This window comes from Cordyceps fumosorosea, assembly GCF_001636725.1.
Source record: "Cordyceps fumosorosea ARSEF 2679 chromosome Unknown scaffold_15, whole genome shotgun sequence".
Lineage (NCBI taxonomy): Eukaryota > Fungi > Ascomycota > Sordariomycetes > Hypocreales > Cordycipitaceae > Cordyceps > Cordyceps fumosorosea.
The window spans coordinates 494,986-518,542 of NW_017387315.1; the positions used below are offsets into that span (position 1 = coordinate 494,986).

Here is a 23,557-nt window from a genome sequence, read left to right on the forward strand (position 1 = left end):
TTTATAAGTAAGAAGTAGGCTAACTTATTCTCGAGCTCCTCTCCGCCCTCGTCTCATGTCCCATCCGCCGCCGAGTCATGCCATGCCGCTGCGCCATCCCCCCCTGACAATTACAATTGTACCATCCCAATGAAACGACGCCCCCAAGCTCTGGACTGTCTCCTCAATTTCCGCCACGCGGTATCCGCCACGACTCGCCACAAAGCATGCCGAAGAACACCCAATCGCCTTCCTAGCCACGACGCACGACATTGACTTGCTGATGCACCGGCATTGGCTCAGATAATCGGAAACCCCACTAGCGTCGCCCTGACTTTGGAAGGCGGAATCACAAATGCAACAGTGGCAAAACATGGCTGGCCCTCCACTCTACCGAAAATGCTTGGTACAAAGCTTGAAAGCTTTGATGCCCCTCGACTTTTCCGCCGCCCAAAATGGCCCCTGTTCCCCTTCCTCCCCCTGCGCTTTCCGATCCACGGATCAACCTGATCGACCTGGGCGAGCTGGGCTCAAACGCTTTGCCGCTCGCCGTCGGCATTTGATCAGGCCGTTGAGGCCTTTTCGACGACCGCCCCACGACGGAAATGGACTTTCTGCAAGGCATCATGAATCTTATCAACTCGGATCAGCATTCTGTAGCCATCTGTAGCGTTGTATCGTTTCTCATTGCATCATGGCACCTTCAGAAACCTGCTCTTGGCAGGCAGTCTGGCCAGCACTAAGCCTAAAGCAACCCTAGCGGTTCAACCGCATTGTCCAATCAAAGTTGACGACTTGGCTAGCAAGGAGCTCCACCGTCAACCGTCGACGAGCTGTTGATGGCGGCACATCTAAGGCTTTTTCAAGCAATATTGCCCAACCGGACAACCGCCCGTATCGACTATCAGACCCTGTCGCGTCAACCAAACACCCACATTCAGCCTGCTAGAAAATACCTAGCCTCTCGCTTTTCTCCCGTTTCCGTTACAGGCTGTCACGGCATCCCGACTCCCCCCGCACTCGTGACGTTTGGTCGCCACACCCCATCCTCCCACCCACATCCACACACATTGCGCCATGTCTGACAGGCCTGGTCACCGAGGTGGCGGTCGTGGCAACCGCGGCGACGGAGGCTATCATCGCGGCAGCAGCAGGGGAGGCGGCGGCGGCTCCCGCGGAGGACACGGCGGTGATCGCGGCGGGCATCGCGGCGGCGCGGACGGCGAGAAGCCCAAGAAGGAGAACATCCTGGACCTCACAAAATACATGGACAAGCAGATCACGGTCAAATTTAACGGCGGCAGAGAAGGCACGCTTCGCAGAACCCTCGTTGGGTGCAAGAAGGCATAGCTAATTTCTGTTCTTAATAGTGGTTGGCACACTCAAGGGCTACGACGCGTTGATGAACCTCGTCCTTGACGACGTGCAAGAAACTGTTCGCGGTATGCTACATCCTCACTATTGAACTCGATATAACCCCGTCTACAGCTCGCGCGCATCATGCTAATGCTTTTGCACGACGCAGACGAAGAAGGCAACGAATCCAAGAGACCCCTCGGCCTGGTCGTCGCCCGCGGCACCCTGCTCGTGCTCGTCTCCCCCGTCGACGGCAGCGAGGAGATTGCCAACCCCTTTGCCCAACCTGACGACGAGTGATGCGCGCGGGCCATCAACCGCACCGCGCGACGCATCTAAAGCTATTTTTTACGAGGACCAAAAGCGCGAGCATGCCGACGTCGCGAAGGGCCTGGGCGGGCTACAAAGTTTCCCATCCTCACCTGTCGCAAGAACACTGGATACCAAATGGCGCAGTCACGTCCGTTTTTTTTTATCTCGAGGTAACCTAGCACAACGAAGACGGGGGAATGACAATGGGCGGCAGAGGGGATTGGCGTCCTTGCGGCATACACATGATACTCGCAGCACTTGATTCGGTTCACCGGCTTGGGAAGAGAAATCATGAACAATTTTTTTGTCAATTGGGTGGTTTTCTAGCTAATGCAATCACGCTGTGCCTCTCGTGTCTCTCGTGTAGGCTACACACCACCGTCTTTGCTCTAACGCACATCATCTTTCCGTCGTGTCATCCATCCACTCACCACCAACCTCCAGTATCGGCGGCGCAGGCACCCTTTGTAACAAAAACATACCGCTTGCGGACGAAAATAAAAGAAAACCAGATACCTGCGCTGTCTTATAAAATCCAAAAATAACAACAAAAATATTGGATCATACGCACACGCCGGGACCATGATATACAGCCCTTCACCCAATACTCCAGCTCTGTAACCTCGTCTTTGCTGAGAATGGCCAGCTAGACCGCGATCGCGTCTCCAGCTGCTGCTGCATCCACTGCTGGGGCTCCATCTGATGCTGTTGTTGCTCCAGCTCCTGCCCTTTAACGCAGTCAGAGGGGCGTTGACTCAACTAGATGCCCCCTCCCCTCCCTTGCTTACTCCCCTTTTGCAGGTCGTTGAAGGCGGCGCCCATCTGCTTCTTCAGCTCCTTGTAGCTGACGATGAAGCTCGTCTGCTCGTCACGGCTCGTTAGGCAAATCTTTTCCTCCGTGCCGGCGTCCAGCTTGTTGAGGCTGCGCAGCATGTGACCCATGTCCAGCACCGGGTTGTTGTTCGCGTCCACCTGGTGGAACACGTAGTCGCGGAAGAGCTTGAGCATGTAGCGCTCGCCGTTTTCCGACCATTGCCGGTCACCGTCAAACTCTTGCCGCTCGTTAATGGTACCGAGCTTCAGCAGCAGCCGCACCACGCGCCCGTTCTCGAGCTCCCGGTAGAGCTCGGTATTGAGCTCGTCGGCTTGGTGTTGGCTCTGGTCCAACGTGGTCACAATGTGACCCGCAACCCCCCGGATAAACTCGTCAATCGTTTTATGGGCAGGTGTTTGGGCGGGTGTAAAAAGCCAGATAAGGGTGTCGCGAAGCTCTGCTGAATATGTTCTGCTCATTTGCTCCAAAGAGGTTGTGATATTGTTAAGGTGGGCAGGCAGGGTTCCGGTAGCCAGGCAGAGCATAGTGCGGCCGAACTGGACAAAGTCGTCCTGCTGTAGCTCCAAAAGTGGCCGTCGATTTTCGAACTGAACAACGTCGAGAATAGAGCAGGCATTGAGACGAATTCGGTTCTTGCCCGTCAGTAGGATCTTGCTGACGTCAATACACCTGGCGGCTAGGTTACTCGAATGAATGGCTTTGAGCGCATTGGCAATTTGTGAGATGTAGCCCCACAGCACTGTCTCAGGAATAGGTGGCTTTGGTTGAAATCGTTGCCCGTGGATAGGGTTCGGACTTAGATGATGTTCAGCCAGCGATTTGGCAAGAGGGTGATAGTCCTGGACGAATATGAGAGAGCTGTCGCCAAAGGCTCTCGTTGTGAAAGCGTCGTATATGGTGATAACATTAGCATTGTCGATCCGTCTCCATTCTTTAACCGATCTAATTGCGTGCTCGTTTGTGAGTCTGAAGCCTTCAATGCGGCGAAGGCAGTAGATATTCCCGGTTTTGGACGATGTTGCCTTGTACACCCAGCTGGAGTAGCCGAATATATTGATATTTTTGCGCTGCGTGGTGTCGAGCGCGACCAATGAGTGGTAATTGTCCACCTGCGGTAGCTGTGAATTGATGACTTGCAGCGCAGCCTCTGACTTGCGCTGCATCTCTTCCCGTAGCTTCTCAGGAATGAAGAAGTCGTGTGTAACGCGATGATATTGCAAAAGATCCTCGCGGTGGGGTCCCACGGGTGCATATAGATGATATTGTAACGGCTGTGGTGGAAATTGCCCTCCTTGATAAAATTGCGGTGCGGCTCCGGCCATGCCTCCGTGATTTTCGGCGTATGGGTTGAAGGCCGCGGCGGCAGCCGCTAAATTGAAGGGGTCGGCTGTGCCATTGCTCCCAGAAGCGGCATTCGGATCAAATGAGGGCGTGAATTCGCGAATGGCCGCAGGGTTGAATACTGCGGCATCTGCATCCACTGGCGTCGCAGCGCCTGTTGTACTTGTCAGCAAGATCAAGCGGCGCAAACTACCTCGTGGCACGAACCTAATCCGCGAGGGGTAAAGGAGGGCGCATTCGCTGCCTGGGGTGTGAGTGTCTTCTTGACGGCCGCTGCAGGCCCAAGATTGGCTGGGGTGAACGACGGCGACTCGACATTTAAAGATTTCTTAGATCTGTCATCGGTTAGCCTTATAAGTTGGGGCTGGCAGAACATGATAGGTGATGGCAGTAATGATGGCCATTGATGGTGTATTGGAATAGGGTGTATGACGCACGGATCCTGTTGGCCTGGGTTTTGGTTTTGGTTTTGGTTTTGGTTGTTCGTCTTATTCTGGTCGTGTAAGAATGTGCAGCCCTGATCTTCGAAACGACAGTGTCCATAAATTACGACGTTTCGGCAGAGTGTTTCCTTGTTTTCTAATCCAAGTCAGCGTTGGGCCTTTGTTGCATCCTTGCATCTCCTGACGTGTATTTATCCCCATTTTGTGCCATTCCTCGATGCGTTTTCCTTGTTGTTTCTTATTCGATCTTGTTTCCTTCATCCTCTTTCTATCCTCGGTTCGATTGGACCATGGCTTCCATACTCTTCCCTCTTTATCCACAGAGCGACTGACTAATACGTAGATCATGATCGCACTCACCTCGGGGTTTGACTCTCGGCGAGCCGACCTGGCGCCGCAGCTCATTGGATTGATATCGGGGGGCCGCCATGTTCGACTATGCGGATCGCGTGATTACTTCTGCGGTCGGGAAGGCAAAGACAAAAAAACACGTTAGCCACGGAACCAAAACCTCAAGCGCCGTACGACGAGGCGATGCGTTGCCCCAAGCGCGCAGCCGATATCGCCTGTTGGGGTTTGCGAAACGGAGGGGGCGTGGCGCGGGCAGGCAGTGGGTGCGGTTGTCGGGGGACGAGGGAGGGTATCATACTCGGACCGTGTCGTCATCAGCCATGATTCAATTGAGTGCGGCGGCGCGGCGCCCATGAAAGAAAACGGCCGAGGGCCAGAATTCAGAGGCGAGGTGTTCTGTGGTTGGGCTGCCGATTGCCAGGAGCAAGAGGCACGATGTTGGATGGCAGTGGGGAAGACGCGAGCTGTGGCGGGGATGTTGCTGCTCTAGCCGGGCTCTGTCGAGTTGAGCTGCGTGTCGACTTCCGGGCTGGCGCGCCAAAAGGATGAGGCGGTGCAGCTGCAGGGGTGTTCAGACTAGGTGATACGTACCTATATTCTGCCGCTCTTCACCGCCAGGCTCCAAGATGGCGCTATCTGCTTCATCCCACGCGATGGCTTCCGATTGGCATCCCTTTGACTAAAGATGTGCTAGTATCTTCTTCTACGGAGTTTTCACACCTGCGCCAAATGTCAACGGAAGAAGAAAGCTGTACATTTTATCAAACATGTACAAATTTCCGCAATGACCACTTGTGGTCTCGTTTCTTCACCCGAGCTCGCGTCTCCAATCCGTTTGACCTGGCGTGTGTCTAATGACATCTGCCCGACCCTGGCTCAGAACCATGACAGCATTCGAATTATCTAAAGTGGCATGGCGATGTGAAATAATTACCCTCGCGCATCCTCTAAACGCCTCGTCAATGAGACTGACCATCTGTGCCTCCGTATCCTCGTCCAAGCTCGATGTCACCTCGTCCATCAAGACAATCCTCGACCCCGTCGCTTCATGGTGCAAGATGGCACGAGCGATCTGGAAGAGCTGTCGTTGGCCTTGCGAAAAGTTCATTTCCTTCATGAGAGAGCTCAAGTTTCCGCGGCGGCTGACAATGTCCCAGAGTCCTACACGACGCAGCACATCCTGGCACGCTTCGTCCGTCACGATGCAAGTGGGCGGACGCTGCTCAAACCCGAAAGGGTCAAGATTAAACTTGATAGAACCGCGTAGATGGATTCCACCCTGCGTGATTGTGGTTATTCGCGAGCGCAAGAAATCGGGGTGAATTGTGCGGATTTCCCGATTGTCGATGCTGATTGTGCCCTTGTACTGTAAAAGGTTGAGGATGCTCAGTAGAACGGTCGTCTTGCCACTAAAGCGGGATAATTAGCAACCATTCAGCCCAGATGATTACGGTGCATTTCTCACCTCCCCGTTCTTCCTACTACCCCCAGCGTCTCGCCAGGTCGGATAATGACGGTTGCATTGTTCAGCCGAGAGGACTGTGGTGCTTTTTCATCACTAGGGCATGCAATACGGGCTTAGTATGGAGGATCTTCCTTCTTCATGCCGAGGCGATCACATACCGGTAAATCGCAGAGACACAATTAAGCTCAAGCTGGCCTTGGACTGGCCAGTCGGAGGATACTGGCTCCGTATCATCTTTGTAGTGCTCAGTTGGGGTTTCGGCGCAATATGATCGAATACGTGACACTGCTCCCAGAGCCGTCTCCAAAGCGACAGAGGATTGCACCCAGTCAGACACGGTATCGCTAAATCCGATGAGACTGAGCAATGCCAAACCCATGGAGTTACCAGAGGCGGACCCGGAGAATTTGAGCGCGAACGTCACCACAATGACGGCGGCCACAGCGCTCGATAAATCCAAAACACCCTCTAGCCACTGTTGAACGCAGTAGAGAAAGTAAAAAGGCCGTTGCGTCAAATCAAGACTGACGTGAAAGTCTCGTGTGACTTCCTCCTGCCACCGGAAAGCGCGAATGTGTTCGATACCGGCTGCGGTTTCTGTAAAGTGTCGGATGAGCGCTTTTGAACTATCAAGCTCTAACACGCGGAGCTGTCTAGAGGTGCACAAGTAATATCGTTGTATGGCTATAATAAGCATCAAGAAAAATGGGATGACGGGCGCTGCGTAGCTAGCACCAGCGCTGATGATGCCGGTGTCGACGAATATTGAAACGGCACCTATATAAATCGCTCATGAGTAAACTGGCTATGGTGAGGAGAAGAAGAGGGCATACGGAACAGTGTTGGCATTACTAGTGCAGGGACTCTCTGGGTCGCCATAGACATGTCCTGGCTGAATCGGTTCAAAATCGAGCTCGCATCTTCGGTCGTTAAGAACCCAAAGGTAGCTGTGAATGTGGCTTTAACCAATCTCTCGTGAAGACTGTGGGCAGTTTTTGCGCTGACAAAGTAAAAGAAGAACCTGGATTATTTAGTTGGCTGCTCTGGAAGCAGTGCCCATTGCCCTTCCATGACTTACATTGCAGAGACTGAATTAAGTATTGGGTAAGCAACGCAAAGTGTGGCATACCCGACATAGTAAGTTTTATTTCCGGCGTCGGCTTCGAGCCATATGCGTACAAAAATGTCTATCCGAGTGAGCATAGTGAGAACAAGAGCGGAACAGAAATGACTTACTGGGGAGTTTCTCGGAGACGGAGGCGAGAGTGGTAAATAGCAGCCATGCTGCCAAGACAAAAATGCCCGCGGGCCGAAAGAAATATGCGTACAGGCACCAAGTACTCTGCTTCGTAAACGTGTTTATTCCCGGCGCATAGCCATTGTCATCAGTGGCTGCTTGGACGGCAGGCGGTTCAAAAAGATCACAAGCGCTTTCAGTCTTGTGCGTGGCAGACGTCGGCTGAGACCGGGAGCTTTGAGCAAGCTCTTCGAGCTCTCTATCCACCTGTGATTGTGGCAAATAGACGACGTGACCATCGGGGGTCACACGGTACGCGGCGTCAGCATCGATGAGGTGTTGTTCTGTACGTTGTCAGATGGGTCAAGCTTCCAGGCCGACAGAACAGCAACATTAGAAGTGACATACTCATGCTTGTTGTCATCACTAGCGTTCTTCCATCCAATGTGGCATTTCCATCTGAAATCAGTCGAATTCGAATCACCGCTGACGTTTCTTGATCCAAAGAGCTGAAAGGATCGTCAAGAATTGTAATATCCGCTTCCAGATACAGCGCACGCGCGAGGGACTATGAGAAATGTCAGAGTAGTCGGACGTGATCTCTCCTGTCGCACGATCTCACTTACAATTCTCTGCCTTTGTCCGCCGCTTAGAATGCAACCTCCACTGCCCACTATGGTTTCGTCGCCATCTGGCAGTTGCTCCAAATCGGGTTTAAGATCGCAAATAAATATGACTCTTTGATACAGAGTCCTGTCAAACGGCTTGTGTCCAATGATGTTCAAGAAAATGGTTGTGTTGAGCAGCCAAGGCTTTTCTCCAGCATAAGCGATTGATGATGAAGAAAGGAGAGCCGATCCATTGCGAAGTAGCATTTCACCCAGCATCACCTTCAGCAGCGTCGACTTGCCACTGCCAACGGATCCGTCTATCATGGTAACTTGGCTAGTCTTGACCAAGATTGTTGCGTCGCGTAAGATTGATCCCGTGAGATCCATGGAGACATTGACGTTTCTCAGCTCGATTGCATAATTCTGGGCATGTGCATCGGGGTTCCTGTCGTCAAGACCGATGCCATCCCCAGCTAAGTTGGAGCCAGCTACCGCAGACGATCTGATGATTTGACGAGCGTCTTTGAGCTCCTCTTGAGCAAGATACACTTGAATACGTGACAGACAAGCGAAACCTGCAGACCATTGAGGAAGACTTGCGAAGAAGGAGGCAAGAGGCTGAGCGACCAAGGTAACAACTGCGAGAATAGTGTAGAACCGCGCTGTCGATATGGTTCCGGACGCTCTGGTCCAGAACAAAGTCGCTGCGACAACAAGTGCTGGCGTTACCGTTTCTGCGAAAGCAGCTTTTTGAAATTAATAAAAATAATTAAACGATGATGAAGAGGTAAGCACTTACAAATTCCAAAGGTGATGCAAACAATTCGCCGGTCAGCCAAAGAAGCCGTGACTTCTTGAGCACGCAAATGGTTCAAATGGGTCGCCATTGAAGGAGCTAGGCCGGTCATTTTAATGTCCTTGATTTGCGCCAAAATATTTGAAGTCGCGGCAACGCGTTCTTCAATGTGCTCATTCCATCGCTTGCGAGCAACTCCCATCCGCTTAGACATGTGTCTGGAAAAGACAGTAACCACTGGATAAGCGAGGTCAGCGTAAGAAGTGCCCTGCAATACATGCTGCGGGTCGACCCTCCCTTACCAATAGCAGTGACAACAGTAAAGATGCTGGCCGTGCCAACAAACACTGCAAGGATTGCAATTCCAAACCCAACTTCGAGGGTCATTGCGCAGCTGTCATAGGACAACGAGATGAGGCGCTCGATTCCCGCGACATCAGCGGTAATCAGGGTGACGGCAGCAGACTCGTCTGATTCAGCAGCACTGATCCGAAGTGACTTTTGGTAGATGGCAGCTATAAGAGCACCTCGGACGCAAGTCATGATCTGGTTTCTGATATGGCTGAACCAGTTCCTTGACACCTGGCTTGAGCGATTAGCGTGGGCATTCACACCGCGACCGACCGATATGCCAGGCTGCTCACTGCTTTGCCGCAGAAGACGAGGGCGGTCGCCAAGATGAGTCCGATGGCTTCGTTTTGTTTTGAAATGTAGTCTGGCTGAATTGACTCGCCTGAAGCGGCGTTGACAACATCTTGTAGGAGGAAGGGCTGGCTGAAGACGAAGCCGACCAAGAATAGGCGTGGCGGGATAACGTAGAGAAACGGCCATGGCATGGAAATGACCAGCGCGCGGAGCAGTGCATATCTCGACCTTTGGTCTCGTTTATCCCAGCTCTTTTTTAAATTTTGATAGAGTTTCTTGGAGTCAAATTGCTGTCCAATGTCGGGGAGGTCGTCAGGATTAATGACATGGCGAAAGCCGAAAAGAAGCAGTGGGTTAATCCAGAGAAACGTAGATCGACTCCAGAACCCGGCTGTGGCTTCTCGGCTGAGTGGGTGCGGATTTTCAGCGATAATGAGCGTTCGCTTTGAAATTTCTTCCAAAATAAGCAGCGTAAGCTTGAGTGCGGGTAAGGAGCAGGTCAAGCGAGCAACGGTTCCCAAGCCGGTCCTGTGAAAATACGTGTGAATAGTAACAAGATCAAATAGTAGGGTCATGCTCAGGTAGCCCGCGAGAAAGAGAATAGGCTGGACGAAATGAGCATGTGAGGCGTAGGCCATGATGGTCAGTCCGATGGAGCTCAAAAAGCAGAGTATGGAGGCTGCCAATGCGACTTTAGAGTTGAGCGGTGAGCTGTGCCAAAACACCACAATATTTAATTGAATTGCGATGATTCCAACAGCTGCAGCCAGCTTTGCCCAGAGAAGCCATCCTGTGTGCACAACGGCTCGGGATGTAGCAATCTTGTGAGCGTAAAATGGCAAGGTGAAGAGCAAGATGGAAGAAGGGACAATTTGGAGCATGGAATGCTCAAAGAGGAGCGTGAAATCAAAATGTCCAAGCAGTCTCGGACCAAAAGAATCGTCCATTTTGAAGCAGTGCCCGAGTTGGAAGTAGGTTCTCGGTTCAGCGCAGGGCAGGACGCTCGAGCTGCCCAGCACCAGTAGGTAAGTGACGGAGAGGGGATGAAGGCGATGCGTGGGGGATCCTCGAGATCAGAGGAGGGAGCGGGGAGAATGGGGAGGGGCTTTTTGACCCTTGCGTCGAAGCATGGAGAGACGCCTGTTGCTGAGATCGCATACTGAGCTCAAAAGGACCTGCATGACAAGCAACCTGATAAAGCTAACGAGACGGCCACCGGCGTAGCGTTGTGGTTTGTGGAAAGGGGTTCTTGTCTGATCGCTCGTTGTAATGAATTGGTACCATAATATTATTACCAACGGGTATTAAGCCTAAAGTGGCTGTTATTAGGGCACTTTCCTGCACAAAAAAACTATGTGTCGCTCTTGCTCCTGCAGCGTCTTACGAGGAACATATACATAGGGGAGGTGGCTTGAATCATGTGTCAAGTCTTGATGCTACTCTATTCATGTCCCAGAAGAATATTCGTAGTCTAAAATTTCTATTTGATCATAGAGCCATGTTCAAACTCCAAGTGTCTGCGCCCTGTCTACCGCAGCTACTTCCGCGGCGTATGCCCTGTTTGCCGGCGAGGCGCCAGACTGCATGCCAGATCTCAGCAACATTGTGTTTTCGCCGTCAACTGTGTTTTAGTGCCGCACGTAAGCAGAAGCTCTCTTTACTTCCCAGGACAACAAGGATGAAATACCTGGGAGCGCACCGACGGCGGCGCTGGTAGCCACGAGGCTGATGACGAGAGACCAAAGACGCATTGGGGCTTGATGATGAAGAAGAACTGATGTATGTGTGTTGAAAGATGAAAATGACCAGCAAAGTAGGAGACAGTTGGGACACTGATATAGATCCGACAGCGACTTGATCCGCTGACTTGTGATGCCAGGGTCACATCCGACCTCCTTCCTCGTCACCCTGCAGTGATGCAGCCCACCCATGTCTTATCAGTTATGCGTACAGGATGTAACTAGGATATTATCCATCTTGCGCATTGTCACATTATTATACAAAAGTACCTCCAACCTAGGATTTAGTGTCTATTGGTAGTTAGATCGTAGCATCTTTCCCCGCTTGCCCGCTTCCCCGGCCCGTCTCGTTGATGATTCGAGTCCACTCTCCTGCGGCTCATCTACGAATCAGTTAGAGCTGCTGATAAAACATCCCAAAGATAAAGACTCCCTGCGCTAGAAACTGAACTCACATCACGCCATCAGAATTTGGGGAGCTGCGGTAGTCGGCCGTTATGCTGCATAGCTGTCATCGGTTGGATCACACCTGAACTCCAAGTACCAATAGTCAGCCACTGTCTTGCTTGAGGATTCATCACATCACGCATAGATTGAACTCCTTATTCCTTAATTACCTTCTAATTAGGACTCCGATTCCTTTATTTTCGCTGCTTGGGCGCTTGTTGTACATAGCAGCCAGCCCTCCCTGGCCACGCCTTCATCGTATCTCTCGGGTGGTGTGGTGATGGGTTAGTTGCTCCTTTGCCTTTCATCTATACATCACTCGTATGACAAACTAATTGCGGAAAGAAGAAACGGATCCACTTGTTTATTTGAATTCTTGTCAGGAATGGCGGGGTATAGAGCCCGAATTGTGTATGTTTCCGCAGCTTCGCCGCCAGGGTAGCAGCGGCCCAATGAGATGATGCCGGGAAGCGAAGATGGTGCGGCGCTAATAAATGCATGCTGATCCTCTGCTACGGTCTGTTGGCTTGGCATTTTATCAAACGGCAATACCCAACTTACCAATATTGATGCGAGTGGACAAAACCTTGAGTCTAAAAAGGTCTGTCTTCGACTCGAAGCGCAGAGTGAATGACTGGCTGGTCAGCTAAACAGAGAGAACAAATGCGCAGAATAATCGCCTGCTAATAAAATGAGAGGCAAAGTTGAATTTTCCCAAGGCCATCACGTAACAATTGCTATGGGCTAGATATCTCTCATTCACTCTATGAAACATGCCAACTCATTAAGCTGTAGGGTAGGAAGTTAGGAATAGGTCGGCCTCGGGCGTGAGACTATGATAGGACTGAAACTTGGGGCTCTTCTTGCCTCCCGCAGACAAGATGGCGCAGCAGGAACAGCGACTGCCCGGCTCGCCACGATTCGTGGTTGAGGCCTCGGCGGCGCACACCCACACCGTCACCCTCCTTCACGGGCTCGGCTCCACGGGGGAGTTCTTTCGCCAGACATTCCTAGACACCGCCGTGACCTCCTCCGGCCGCCAGCTTACCGCGCTGCTCCCCTTTGCCCGCTTCGTCTTTCCCACGTCCAAGCGCCGCCGCTCGACTGCCTTGGCCGCTCCATGCTCACGCAGTGGTTCGACCTCTCGCGCACCGAGGACCCCGCGTACCTGGCGGACCGCCAGCTCAAGGGTCTCGCCGAGTCGGCCGCCGAGATCCTGGCCGTGATCCGGGACGAGCTCGGCCGCGTGCCGCCGCAGAATCTCGTGCTTGGCGGGCTGAGCCAGGGGTGCGCGATGGCGCTGGCGGTGCTGCTCTGCTTGGACCATCCCATCGGCGGGTTCATTGGGATGAGTGGCTTTTTCGTGTTTGAGTCTGGTATAAACATGGTGCTTGACGATGACGACGACGGCGATGACGACTTTGACCCGTTCTCGGGCGGTGATGAGACAAGGAACAGGAAAAGCCCGATTCGGGCCCAAGAGTATGAGAGGGAGCTTCTGTGCTTGGATCCAATCAGCGAACCATCCGTACAGAGAACTGCACATCGTACACCATTCCTCCTGGGGCACGGTGCTGAGGACGAAAAGGTTCCTATTCGCTTAGGAGAGTCCGGCGGCAGTCGTACGCGCCGCAGGGTACGATGTGGAGTGGAAGCGATACGAAATCCAAGGGCATTGGTATAAAATTCCTGAGCAGATTGACGACATTGTCAGCTTTATTTCACAGATAGGCTGGAACGTACAAGTGAAAGACAGCACGATCTGATATGCCACTACGATTGAGTCAAGAAAAAATCTATAATAACAAGTCTAATCTAATCGTTTTGCTAAGTACACCATTCCTACATATGGACTGTTGTTGTATGCGTCTGCCTCCACAAAGCCCTCTGACTTGTACAGCTTGATTGCCGCCTCCATCCTAGCCAGCGTGTCCAAAAAGACCTCCTCATACCCTTGGTCTCTAGCCTGTCGTATCACTTCTGCAAGCAGTTTCCGCGCGACCTGGTTCCCGCGAGCTTCCGGATACACGAAGAGTCTCTTCATCTCCGCGCAGCGTCGCCCGGCTCTCGGATGGCTCGACGGCAGCTGCAACGGGCGCAGGGCGACACAACCCAGGGCCGTTCCGGGCGCGGAGTCAACGGCTAGGAGGAGACAGCCTGTCGGGGGCGCATATTTTCCCGGAAGACTGGCGAGCTCCGAGGCGTAGTTTTGATGCGATAAGTCTTCGTCGAGCCATTCGGTGTAGGCGTGGAAGCACTGGATAACGGCGGCAAGGTCCTCGGGAGTGTCGGCCTGGCGAATTAAGACTGTGGAAGAAGCCGCTGATTCTTTCTCCCCATTTGGCTCCATGGTTCTCGTGTTCTGTGAATTGTAGCCAAGGCAAAGGACTCTTGAATGAATAGTGTCGCGAGGCTCGCTGTGGATAACTGGCGTAGTAGGGAATTCGAGTGCCGCCTGGCTGTTGATTAAACTTCCAGCATAAAAAAAGAAACCACAATTAAAAGGATATTTCCAGAAATTTCTATCGTCTTGCAAAATGTAAATGGAAGGGCGTAGATGTAGTGTGAAGTTATGACTGTATTAGGATCGGGTTGGAGGGGGCTGTTGGGGTAGCTTCAACGCGAGACTCGGCTTGGAACCTGGGCAGCAAGTGACCCCTAACTCATCCTCAAGAACAGTTATTATCACTCTCGAGTATCAATTGACTCAAAATTTGACAATGTCAGTTTTTGAATTTTAACTTTGTTTTCCTCGCTTTTCTCTTCACCATTAAATGTACTACCTTGACCTCGTCCGGGAACGGGAACGGAGTTGATCAGCCCCACCATTACATCAGGCTAGCGCTTGTTCCCATCAACAGCTCACCATCTTACAACTTGTTCTGCAGCATCATATTTACGAGCAAACAGCAGACAGAGCGATATAATACCTCAGAGACGAAGCCCACCGGATTCAAAAAAAGTCTAGGATCGAGTTTTGGCATAAGTCCCTCGCCTGGGAGCGACGACACACGCGCAAACGGCAACATGGCCGATGACGAGACGGACATAGGCCAGCTGTCCCCAACCCAGCAGGAGGCCCTCCAACAGTACCTGGCCGTGACGAACCAAGAAGTCAAGGATGCGGTTCCGCTACTGCAACGATCACAATGGAATGTGCAGGTAATAATGCACTGATGGACAGCAGCACTCACCCCCAGTTCGCTAACCTGAGCAGATCGCCATTGCCAAGTTCTTCGACGGTGAAGGACCCGATCCTTTAGCCGAAGCCATGGCGGCCGACCAAGCCATCCCGCAAGTCGCCGCACGACATGAGAACCTGCAGCAAAGCCTGCTCGCATCCGAATTCAGCTCGAGAGCTGCGCCGCGCCGCGACCGCACAGATCCTGCCCCACGTATCGTCCCTCAGACGACGACGACGACGCAAGGCACGCCTTGGCTGCTGGGCCTGCTGCTGACACCCCTCAACTGGGGCTGGCACGCAGCGACGGTGCTGCTACGCACGATCCTATATGCCGCGTCCTTTCTGCCAGCGGCAATTCGGCCGACGATGCTGACGACCCGACTGTCGGCCGCGCTGCAGGGAGGCGGCGGAGCGGCCGGGCGGCGGATGTTGATGCCGCGCGACGCGGCCGCACGGTTCAAGCGCGAGTTTGACGAGGAGCATGGCGACAACAACCTGCCCTTCTTCGAGGGCGGGCTGGCGCAGGCCCACGACCTAGCCAAGAAGGAGCTCAAGTTTCTGCTGGTGGTGCTGCTCTCGCCCGAGCACGACGACACGGCATCGTTTGTGCGCGAGACGCTGCTGGCGCCCGACGTGGCCGCCTTCGTGCGCGACCCGGCCAGCAACGTGGTGCTCTGGGGCGGCAACGTGCTCGACTCAGAGGCCTTCCAGGTGGCGCGCGAGTACAAGTGCACCAAGTTCCCCTTCTCGGCGCTCGTGTGCCTGACGCCGCGCGAGGGCAGCGCGCGCATGGGCATCGTCAAGCGGCTGGCCGGCCCCATGCCTCCCGCCGCGTACCTGGCGGAGCTGCAGGGGGCGGTGGAAAAGTACGGCGCCGACATGGCCGGCGTCCGCGCGGAGCGCAGCGCGCAGGAGTTTGCGCGGTCCCTGCGCGACCAGCAGGACTCGGCCTACGAGCGGTCCCTGGCTATTGACCGGGAGCGGGCACGGGAGAAGAGGGAAGCGGCCGCCGCCGCTGCGGAGAAGGAGAAGCGCGCGCTGGAGGAGGCCATGGCCGCGTCTAGGCGCCGCGAGCAGGCCGCGCTCTGGAGGGCCTGGCGCGCGAAGCAGATCCGGCCGGAGCCCCCGGCGGGCGACAAGGAGGTGGTGCGCGTCGCTCTCATGATGCCCCAGGCGTCAGGCGCGGGCCGCATCACCAGGCGTTTCGCCCAGGATGCGCCGGTGGAGGAGCTCTACGCGTTCGTGGAGTGCTACGACAACCTGCGGATCTCTACGGGTGCTGTTGATGGTAGTAGTGAGGGGAAGCCGGTAGACTACGAGCACAAGTACATGTTTCGCGTGGCGTCGACGCTGCCACGAGTCGTGTACGAGCCCAGCGAGACGGCGACGATGGGGGCGACGATTGGGCGGTCCGGCAACTTGATCGTGGAGGAGCTAGAGGAAGGGGCTGACGAGGATTGAGGCGGCGGAGGGGCACAAAAATGTGTAATACTAGAAAGAAAGACCGACATGTACAGGAGTCATAGAATGGACAGCGGTTCAAGTGATGACGGCAAGTCTACGTTGCGGCGTGATGCATGTGAGTAGGTAGTTGTTGAGAAGGGGGCTTGATATGGCAGTGCCGCGCATCGACAGACGGACAAGCAAGCAAAGCAGTCTCGACCAATATCTCGGTGGAATGCCGGTTGGTGACCTGCTGATGACTGACTTCGACCAAGGGTCGTGAGATGTGCTCTTCGTTGCACAGCCCCAGAGCTCTACGCAAGCCGCAGGTGGCGGGGTTTGGGTAGTGGCGTAGGTGATATGTGCGTCTGCCAAGAAGCTGAGCGGAGGGGTGTGCTGGTACTAGTTATGGGGTTGATGAAGATGTTGTTTCTATTCGATTAGACCCGAAAACTGCGAGAACAATAAAAATTACAAGAATTATAAGAATAATCTGCGTCACCGGATTGACATCGTAAATAGGTAACCGCTTGCTGCCCTGTCAAAGTTTCGGGAGTTGCCGAATCGGGCAAAGACGTAAAACGGGGAACTATAGGCAGGCTGCAGGCTGCCTGCCCTGTCAATATCTGTAGGTACAGTACGCGTGGCTGTCGCAATGTTTCGGTGGATTTTCCATCCCGTGTCTCTTCTTCTCGGATCTTAGTACACGGTAGCTACAGTAGTCCCGTGGTTTCGTCATGGCTGACTGGAATTCTGAGAAAGCGACACTTTCACGTTGTTGGTCAGCGACGGCGGAGGTACCTGCTCCGTGCTCCTTGGTACCTTGAATGGTACCAGAACAAGGTACCTCCGCTTCGACAGCATCACAACATGGTTGTTGGTAGACGACTCGATGAATAACGATGAAAATTGCCTAATTAGCGCCTCGTACGTTGCATCATGAACCTTGGCGGAAAACACGCTTACACATCAGGCACAGCCACTGAATAAAGGTCTCACGCCCGCTTTCCACGGCGCTCCTGGGCTGACGTTGCTAGTCCCTTTCCCGACCCCATTTGTACTGGCCTTGTACCCCCAATTTACCTGCATATCCAATGTCCGCCACAAACGTTGTCGACGTTTGCCAACAACTCCATCCTCATCACTCAGCCTGCTTCCACTCCCTAGTTGTCTTTTTTTTCTCCTTTGCCCTCCTTCCCGTGCTTTTCTGCCGCCCGACATCTCGACTTCAGCACTGGTCGTCTTTTCATCTCTCTATTTTTTATCCATCGTCCTTGTTTACTGCTCTAGCGCCGTGCTCCGTCTTCCCCCCCTGTCGCGACCCTGGCCCTTTGCCCGCATCGTCCCGTCGTCGTCTCGGGCTTCACCATCGCCACTTCCCCGGACTTCCGAAACGATTGTCCTCGCTCCTGTGATAACCCGATCGCCCGCCATGAAGTCGATGAAGGGCCTCAGCATGAACAAGATGCTCGGTAGCATCAAGAGAAAGAGCTCTAGTATGCCCGGCCACCGACGCATGGTTACGCGGCCAAACAAACGCTGACACTACCCGTCTTCCTCAGTGCCGGCGCCCACCGCCACAATGGCCTCTGCCGTGCCGCAAGAAGGCGAAGCTCCCGAAAAGACGGCTCACAACAGCGTCGTACGCTTTCGAACCACGGCACCAATACTTGCGCTCCATCGCTAACGCCGACGCCCACAGAAAGCCTTTTGCGAGTCCGGCTATAATGTCCAGGTACGCGTCACTATCGCGCGCGAACAAGCTGTCCTGCCTCCCCATTCCTAACACTGCTCTCCCTCCAGGGCGACGAGGTCCTTTTCCTCCCACCCATCGTCGACGCCGCCGAGTCCTCCCCCGCCGCCGCGACCGAGTGCGCCCGCCTCATCCGCAAGTTCTTGTCCAAGGAGTACTTCTCCCGCGCCGCCTGGCAGTACAACGCCATCATGCTCCTTCGCATCCTCACCGAGAACCCTGGTTCCTCGTTCACCCGCAATATTGACGGCAAGTTTGCCGACACTTGCAAGGCTCTGCTGCGCGGCACCAAGGACCTGAACGTGCGCCAGATGCTCATCGAGACCCTCGACGACTTTCAGCAGACCAAGTCCTATGACGAGAACCTCTCCATCCTTCTGCAGATGTGGTCCAAAGAACGCACCAAGATACAGGCCGTCTATGGGGTACGTCACCAATTCCGCAACCGGAGTACCCTTGCCTAGTACTGACTAACGTGTTCCTTCCTACCAGAACACCCCGAGACTGGCGCAACGTCCCTTCCTCTCCAACTCGCCGCAGCAACAGTCGCCAAACAACAATCCCAATCACCAAAACTACTTTTCCCGCCACCACACCAACAACAAGCTGCCTAGCGCCGTCGAGCTTGCCAGCCGTCTAGAAGAGGCGCGGACCTCGGCCAAGCTCCTTGAGCAGGTTGTCATGAACACGCCCCCCGCCGAGACGCTCAACAATGACCTGATAAAGGAGTTTGCCGATCGCTGCTTGAGCGCGTCAAGAAGCATTCAAGGATACATGGTCGCCAGCAATCCAGGCCCCGACAATGAGACCATGGAGAGCCTCATCGACACAAACGAGCAACTGCAGACGGCCCTCAGCCACCACCAGCGCTCAGTCCTGAGTGCCCGCAAACAACTCGGCCTCAACGTACGCTCCGAAGAGACGACACCGGCCGCCGGCACCCCCGTTGGCGAGCCAGTCTCGCCTCTGCTCGACTCCCCGGCGCTGCCCGTCCGGAACGGTAAAGGAAAGGAGACGGGACTGTACCTGGCAGAGCCGCAAGGCTCCGGCCCCGCCTTGGGCTTGGCATCGGGCTCCGGCTCCGGCTCAACCTCCAGCAAGGGCAAGCAGGCACAAGGGAATGGTTCTCGCGACGATGAAGACCCCTTCGCCGATCCCTTTGTCGACCCGCAACACCATGATGATGCCCTCAACGGCGGCTCCCGCTCAAGGACACCCGCCACTCATGACGACCTACCCCATGAGCCGTTCCATCCCGGTTTTACCCCCGCTTCGGTCGCGCCTACGGGTCAACACACCTTCCGGGACGGCGGTGCCACGGCGGGCTCAGCAGCGGCCAAGAACGCGTCAATTGACGACCTGTACGAGGCCGCCGCCACCACCACCACTACCGGCAAGGGCAAATACACAGTCTAGTTGCCCTGCGCATTTACACCCAACAGCGCGTCGAGTTTATCAGCATGAAACATATAACTCGAGAACTTGTCGCAACTCCCATATCGAACGCATACAACGTCTAGTATGTCGGAAGCGCCAGGTCAGTCTCCTAGACTGTATCGAATGGCATGCTTGGCCTAGTTCTTGTCTCCGGTGTCCCTTATCCAGCTGTTGTTTTCCACCTTTGACCCTATTTGCTTGCACTCCTCCCCTTACTGCTCGATTACAAGAACAGTTCTTCCCTTGTTCATGTTACTATCTGATACCATCAATCCTCGTTCTCACCAAGTCTATTTCGTTGTAAATAGCCAGCGACTGTGCGGCGGCCCTCGTTCAATTACAATGTTTGAAGATACCTATCTATATAGTTCCTTCTCTGTATCCTTGCACACTCCTCCGTCACCATGGCCTAACATTTTACAATTGTACAGCATCTTACAAAGTTTTACAGCACCCTTTTACGTTTGAGATTGACGCAAAAGTCCCTGTTAGGAAGCAAAACGTAACATAGATTACATCTATTCTTTTCCAGATCAATCTGCCGACGTCACCTCGTTAGACCGCTACACGAAAAATTGGTGACGAAACAATAGCGCCGTGTCAGCCTCGACCGCTAACCTTGACTTTATGTTTATTATTGCTCCACTATCAGACTGCCGTTCTGCTATTGCCGCCGAGACCGCAGCCTTCTCTCTCTGCGACCTTCTCTTTTAATTGACATTTGAAACTAGCTCTCAACCAACTAGCCAGGTTAGGCAACTACACAGTGAATACGATCGGCTTCCCGACAGCGGCAATACAATGACTCAATGCTACCCATGGGTACAACCCATACATGATCTACATGCTGGGGAAAACGGCGCTTAAGCGAGGTGCACGTGTACGCGATGGCTTGACTAACGGAGCCTCAAGCATCGAGACCTCACTTGCCGACTGTCCAACCTTGTTGGAACATCATTTTGAACAGAGGCCTTCCAATTCAAGACCGTATCGACAGTCTCTGGAGTGATGATGGGAAAATGTATAAGAGAGATGGACCGGTTCCCTCTCGATGAGTTTCTGATATCCACCAACCACTTCACTCCACAGGCTCACAAGAAGCAAAGTCAACCTCTCCGCCGATATGCAGACTACTTCCACTGTCATCCTCAGCTTCCTTGCTGGCCACGCGCTCGGCGCTCCCGCTGAGGCGTCGACCTCTCGCCTGCACTCCCGCGACAAGGTTGCGCCCTGGGGCGGAGCCGTCCTCGGGGGCAAGGGCTGGAACTACGTGACGGGCGTGCTCACCGTCCCCAAGATCAGCGGCAAGGGCTCGGACGCGTCCGCTTCCATCTGGGTGGGCATCGACGGCAAATCGTGCGACTCGGCGATCCTTCAGACGGGCATCACCGTCTTCGGCGACGGCAGCATGCACACCTGGACCGAGTGGTGGAAGCAAAATGAGGAGGCGTACCCCACGTCTATCAAGGTCGCCGCCGGCGACCGGCTGCGCATGACGGTACACGCGACCTCGACGACCTCGGGCAACACCACCATCGAGAACCTGACGCAGGGCGGCTCGCAGACCAAGACCTTCTCGGGCGTGACCAAGTACCCGCTGTGCCAGACGGACGCTGAGTGGATCATCGAGGACTATTTTCACAACGACAAGAGGGTCCCCTTTGTCGACTTTGGCAAGATCTCGTTCACCGACGCGTACGCGCAGACCGCCGACGGCACCAAGCACACCCCGCAGGGCGCGACCATCCTCAACGTCAATGTCAACGGCTCGGACAAGACCAAGTGCTCCTCGGACAGCAAGGGCGCCTACTGCTCGTACGTTTCCTAAGGGTCTTGCGAGACGTGAGAGGGGAGAAAAGGTCTTGCTGGACTTGAGAGGGAGATGAAGACCCGGGTACATTTACATTCTACATTACTTGACAGTTTCCATATACTACAAAATATACAGCGTTTTTAGCATGGACGGTTACAGTGATGTGATGTACACTGCGTAGCGCTTTGCGGATGATTCATTGTCGCGTCTGTGGTCGATTCCCTCCGTGTACACCCAAGTCATTGACGTGAGTTGCTCGCCCAACATGGATGGATAAGAACGGAAGAATCTATGTCTTTTGGTCATTCACAAAAGAAAAGGTTGCGCTTCGTCTACGCTCATGTTCGAGAGTCGGACCACTCGCGCGTCTGGCAGCTCCGGTCTTCGTGCAGAGTTCGATCAGTGCTGAACAGAGCCACCGGGCCTCTTCTCGAGAAGCAGAATCTCGGAAGACACGTAGATTATGGACTCTAGCCCTCTTGACTAGAGTAATATTTCGTACAGCTTTCTTGGGTGTGGTGACAGTGCTTGGCAGAGGATGAAGGGGGCACTTGCTACCCTATACCCACATCTCAACCAGCAGGAAGGGCATCGGCAATGGTTCTGACATGCAAAGGCGTGCAATTCAGGAATTCGTTTTCTTTTTTGTTATTGAGATAGAATTAGGTAAAATCATCTATTTAGTTGTTCTTTTTCTTTATTCACGGTCATTACGGGCCTTTACATTCAACGGGCACGGTTTTTATGTCTACATTCACGTAGCTTGTTTACAGGAGGAATTTATGAAATCAACTATGACAACCTTCATATAAATCTATCATATTATCCAATGCTTAGTGGTTATAAAACTGAGCAAATGAATTAAGCAAAAACTGTGTGAAGCAATACAGTTACTGCACTGCTTATAGGCTATGTGGAAGACGCGCGGGTCCATCTCCCTGCAAATGAGCAGAGCAATTGTGAGAGCGCGGCCAACTACCAGCAAAAATGGAAATAAATTGCTGCATTTCAAAGTTTCAAGAGTGCCAAAGCTGCACTACCCCACGATGCAACAGAATCATCGCTCGGACTCTTGCCTCCGCACTCTGGTTGACGTGACAGCTGCTCAACTAAATCAGCCCCCCCCCCCTCTCCCCCCCTGTGATAATTATATCATCTCGCGATCAAGATATGCACGAGCCCTTGGCCTTGTGCCGGAAGGAGCCGAACCACCTGCCAGACTCTGACCAAAACAAACCTTGTCGCCACAAAATGCAACCCCCAAGTTGAAACGGCAGAGGGTAGTAGCACTGCAGGTACGAGCTGAAAACCTGGACTAATAATGGAGCGCTCTGCGCAGTAGCAAGTCGGAGCTCGCACTAGCCTTTTCTTCTTCAGTGCGATTTCCGCGGGGGAGGCTCGCAACCTGTCAAAGAACCTGTATTACCAAGGGGCTTCGGATCGACCGGTGAGCGTCTTCAATGCGGGTGTTGCATTTGGTTTCATGACGGGGGAACCCGGGGGAGGAGAGAGGGAGAAGCTCGGCTATAGGGTGTGATGAGTGAGTTGCACAAGGAGGAACATCTTGCGCCAAAAGAGAGGCAGAGAGACAAAGAGACCTGTGTGGTGTGTTGGAGACGAGACGCTCGGTCGTTAGACGCCCAATGACGAGGTTACAAACGGTAATTCCACATATGGAAAATGGCTAGTTATTCTTTGAAATACACGGCACTGGTTAATAAAGAAGAAATGCTCCGAGGAGGCCCCTCTCCTCGCGCTCGTGCTTTCAACTGCACGGGCTCTCCGATCTGAACAAGAATGGCCTTCTTTCTTCTTGTTACTTCTTTTCTTCCAAGTAACATTACTAGAGAAGGGGGTCCTTTGTGCGAGGGGGGGCGTGCGGTTTCGCGCGTGTTTCGAATTGGACACTATTCATCACAACAACCAACCAACCAATCTCTCGCCGTATTGCCAGCTGACTGTTTCTTCTCCAGGACCCTGCACTTCAATCTGGGGAAGCAGCAAAAGGCCCGAAATGCCATTTATATAACATGGTCAAGCACGGCCATGAAGAATTGAACCGCTCTGCACAGTGCCGCATTTGAAACGCCGCAGCGCGGGGCGCATCTTCAACGTCTTTTGCGACCATGTCTGGAAACGTCGCAATATAATTCATCATATATACGTTTTTAGCTTTCTGTTTCTAGCCTTACGATGTGGATGGTATCATCGTGCACCCGCCTTTGTTCGGGGTCGATACACCGGTCCAGTCTCCCGCAACGCAACCCAAATGCAGCCATCTTCATATCCGCATTCCAGTCGAGTCCATGAGATTTACACACACACCCTTTTCTTCCCCCTCCCTTTTGCCTCTCCCCCCCCCCCCCCCGC

At 53.6% G+C, this 23,557-nt stretch overlaps 8 protein-coding genes across 8 annotated transcripts; 5 read left to right on the forward strand and 3 right to left on the reverse strand.

Moving 5' to 3' along the window:
* Positions 1 to 1,056: 1,056 nt before the first annotated feature.
* On the forward strand, positions 1,057 to 1,635 carry ISF_06094 (hypothetical protein; the record flags this gene model as incomplete). Its single annotated transcript, XM_018849698.1, has 2 exons — positions 1,057 to 1,263; positions 1,468 to 1,635. The coding sequence occupies 2 exons, from the start codon at positions 1,057 to 1,059 to the stop codon at positions 1,633 to 1,635; spliced, it is 375 nt and encodes a 124-aa protein (XP_018703196.1).
* Positions 1,636 to 2,244: 609 nt separating this feature from the next.
* Positions 2,245 to 4,696, reverse strand: ISF_06095 (PAB-dependent poly(A)-specific ribonuclease subunit PAN3; the record flags this gene model as incomplete). The annotated part of the gene is made up of 5 exons (XM_018849699.1): positions 2,245 to 2,375; positions 2,436 to 3,977; positions 4,031 to 4,158; positions 4,261 to 4,402; positions 4,627 to 4,696. 5 exons carry the CDS (start codon positions 4,694 to 4,696, stop codon positions 2,245 to 2,247), a joined length of 2,013 nt encoding a protein of 670 aa, XP_018703197.1.
* Positions 4,697 to 5,493: 797 nt separating this feature from the next.
* On the reverse strand, positions 5,494 to 10,009 carry ISF_06096 (ABC transporter, transmembrane domain, type 1; the record flags this gene model as incomplete). Its single annotated transcript, XM_018849700.1, has 12 exons — positions 5,494 to 5,520; positions 5,591 to 6,026; positions 6,241 to 6,557; positions 6,612 to 6,859; positions 6,916 to 7,103; positions 7,161 to 7,269; positions 7,319 to 7,663; positions 7,728 to 7,887; positions 7,946 to 8,676; positions 8,730 to 8,963; positions 9,029 to 9,308; positions 9,371 to 10,009. The coding sequence occupies 12 exons, from the start codon at positions 10,007 to 10,009 to the stop codon at positions 5,494 to 5,496; spliced, it is 3,714 nt and encodes a 1,237-aa protein (XP_018703198.1).
* Positions 10,010 to 12,677: 2,668 nt separating this feature from the next.
* Positions 12,678 to 13,241, forward strand: ISF_06097 (Phospholipase/carboxylesterase/thioesterase; the record flags this gene model as incomplete). The annotated part of the gene is made up of 1 exon (XM_018849701.1): positions 12,678 to 13,241. The coding sequence occupies one exon, from the start codon at positions 12,678 to 12,680 to the stop codon at positions 13,239 to 13,241; it is 564 nt and encodes a 187-aa protein (XP_018703199.1).
* A 126-nt stretch (positions 13,242 to 13,367) lies between these two features.
* Positions 13,368 to 13,907, reverse strand: ISF_06098 (acetyltransferase; the record flags this gene model as incomplete). Its single annotated transcript, XM_018849702.1, has 1 exon — positions 13,368 to 13,907. The coding sequence occupies one exon, from the start codon at positions 13,905 to 13,907 to the stop codon at positions 13,368 to 13,370; it is 540 nt and encodes a 179-aa protein (XP_018703200.1).
* Positions 13,908 to 14,584: 677 nt separating this feature from the next.
* Positions 14,585 to 16,202, forward strand: ISF_06099 (UBX domain protein; the record flags this gene model as incomplete). The annotated part of the gene is made up of 2 exons (XM_018849703.1): positions 14,585 to 14,719; positions 14,775 to 16,202. 2 exons carry the CDS (start codon positions 14,585 to 14,587, stop codon positions 16,200 to 16,202), a joined length of 1,563 nt encoding a protein of 520 aa, XP_018703201.1.
* A 1,414-nt stretch (positions 16,203 to 17,616) lies between these two features.
* ISF_06100 (VHS/GAT domain-containing protein) lies at positions 17,617 to 19,353 on the forward strand (the record flags this gene model as incomplete). The annotated part of the gene is made up of 5 exons (XM_018849704.1): positions 17,617 to 17,680; positions 17,747 to 17,826; positions 17,887 to 17,919; positions 17,988 to 18,362; positions 18,430 to 19,353. The coding sequence occupies 5 exons, from the start codon at positions 17,617 to 17,619 to the stop codon at positions 19,351 to 19,353; spliced, it is 1,476 nt and encodes a 491-aa protein (XP_018703202.1).
* Positions 19,354 to 20,497: 1,144 nt separating this feature from the next.
* ISF_06101 (Concanavalin A-like lectin/glucanase) lies at positions 20,498 to 21,202 on the forward strand (the record flags this gene model as incomplete). Its single annotated transcript, XM_018849705.1, has 1 exon — positions 20,498 to 21,202. The coding sequence occupies one exon, from the start codon at positions 20,498 to 20,500 to the stop codon at positions 21,200 to 21,202; it is 705 nt and encodes a 234-aa protein (XP_018703203.1).
* Between the last annotated feature and the right edge of the window lie 2,355 nt (positions 21,203 to 23,557).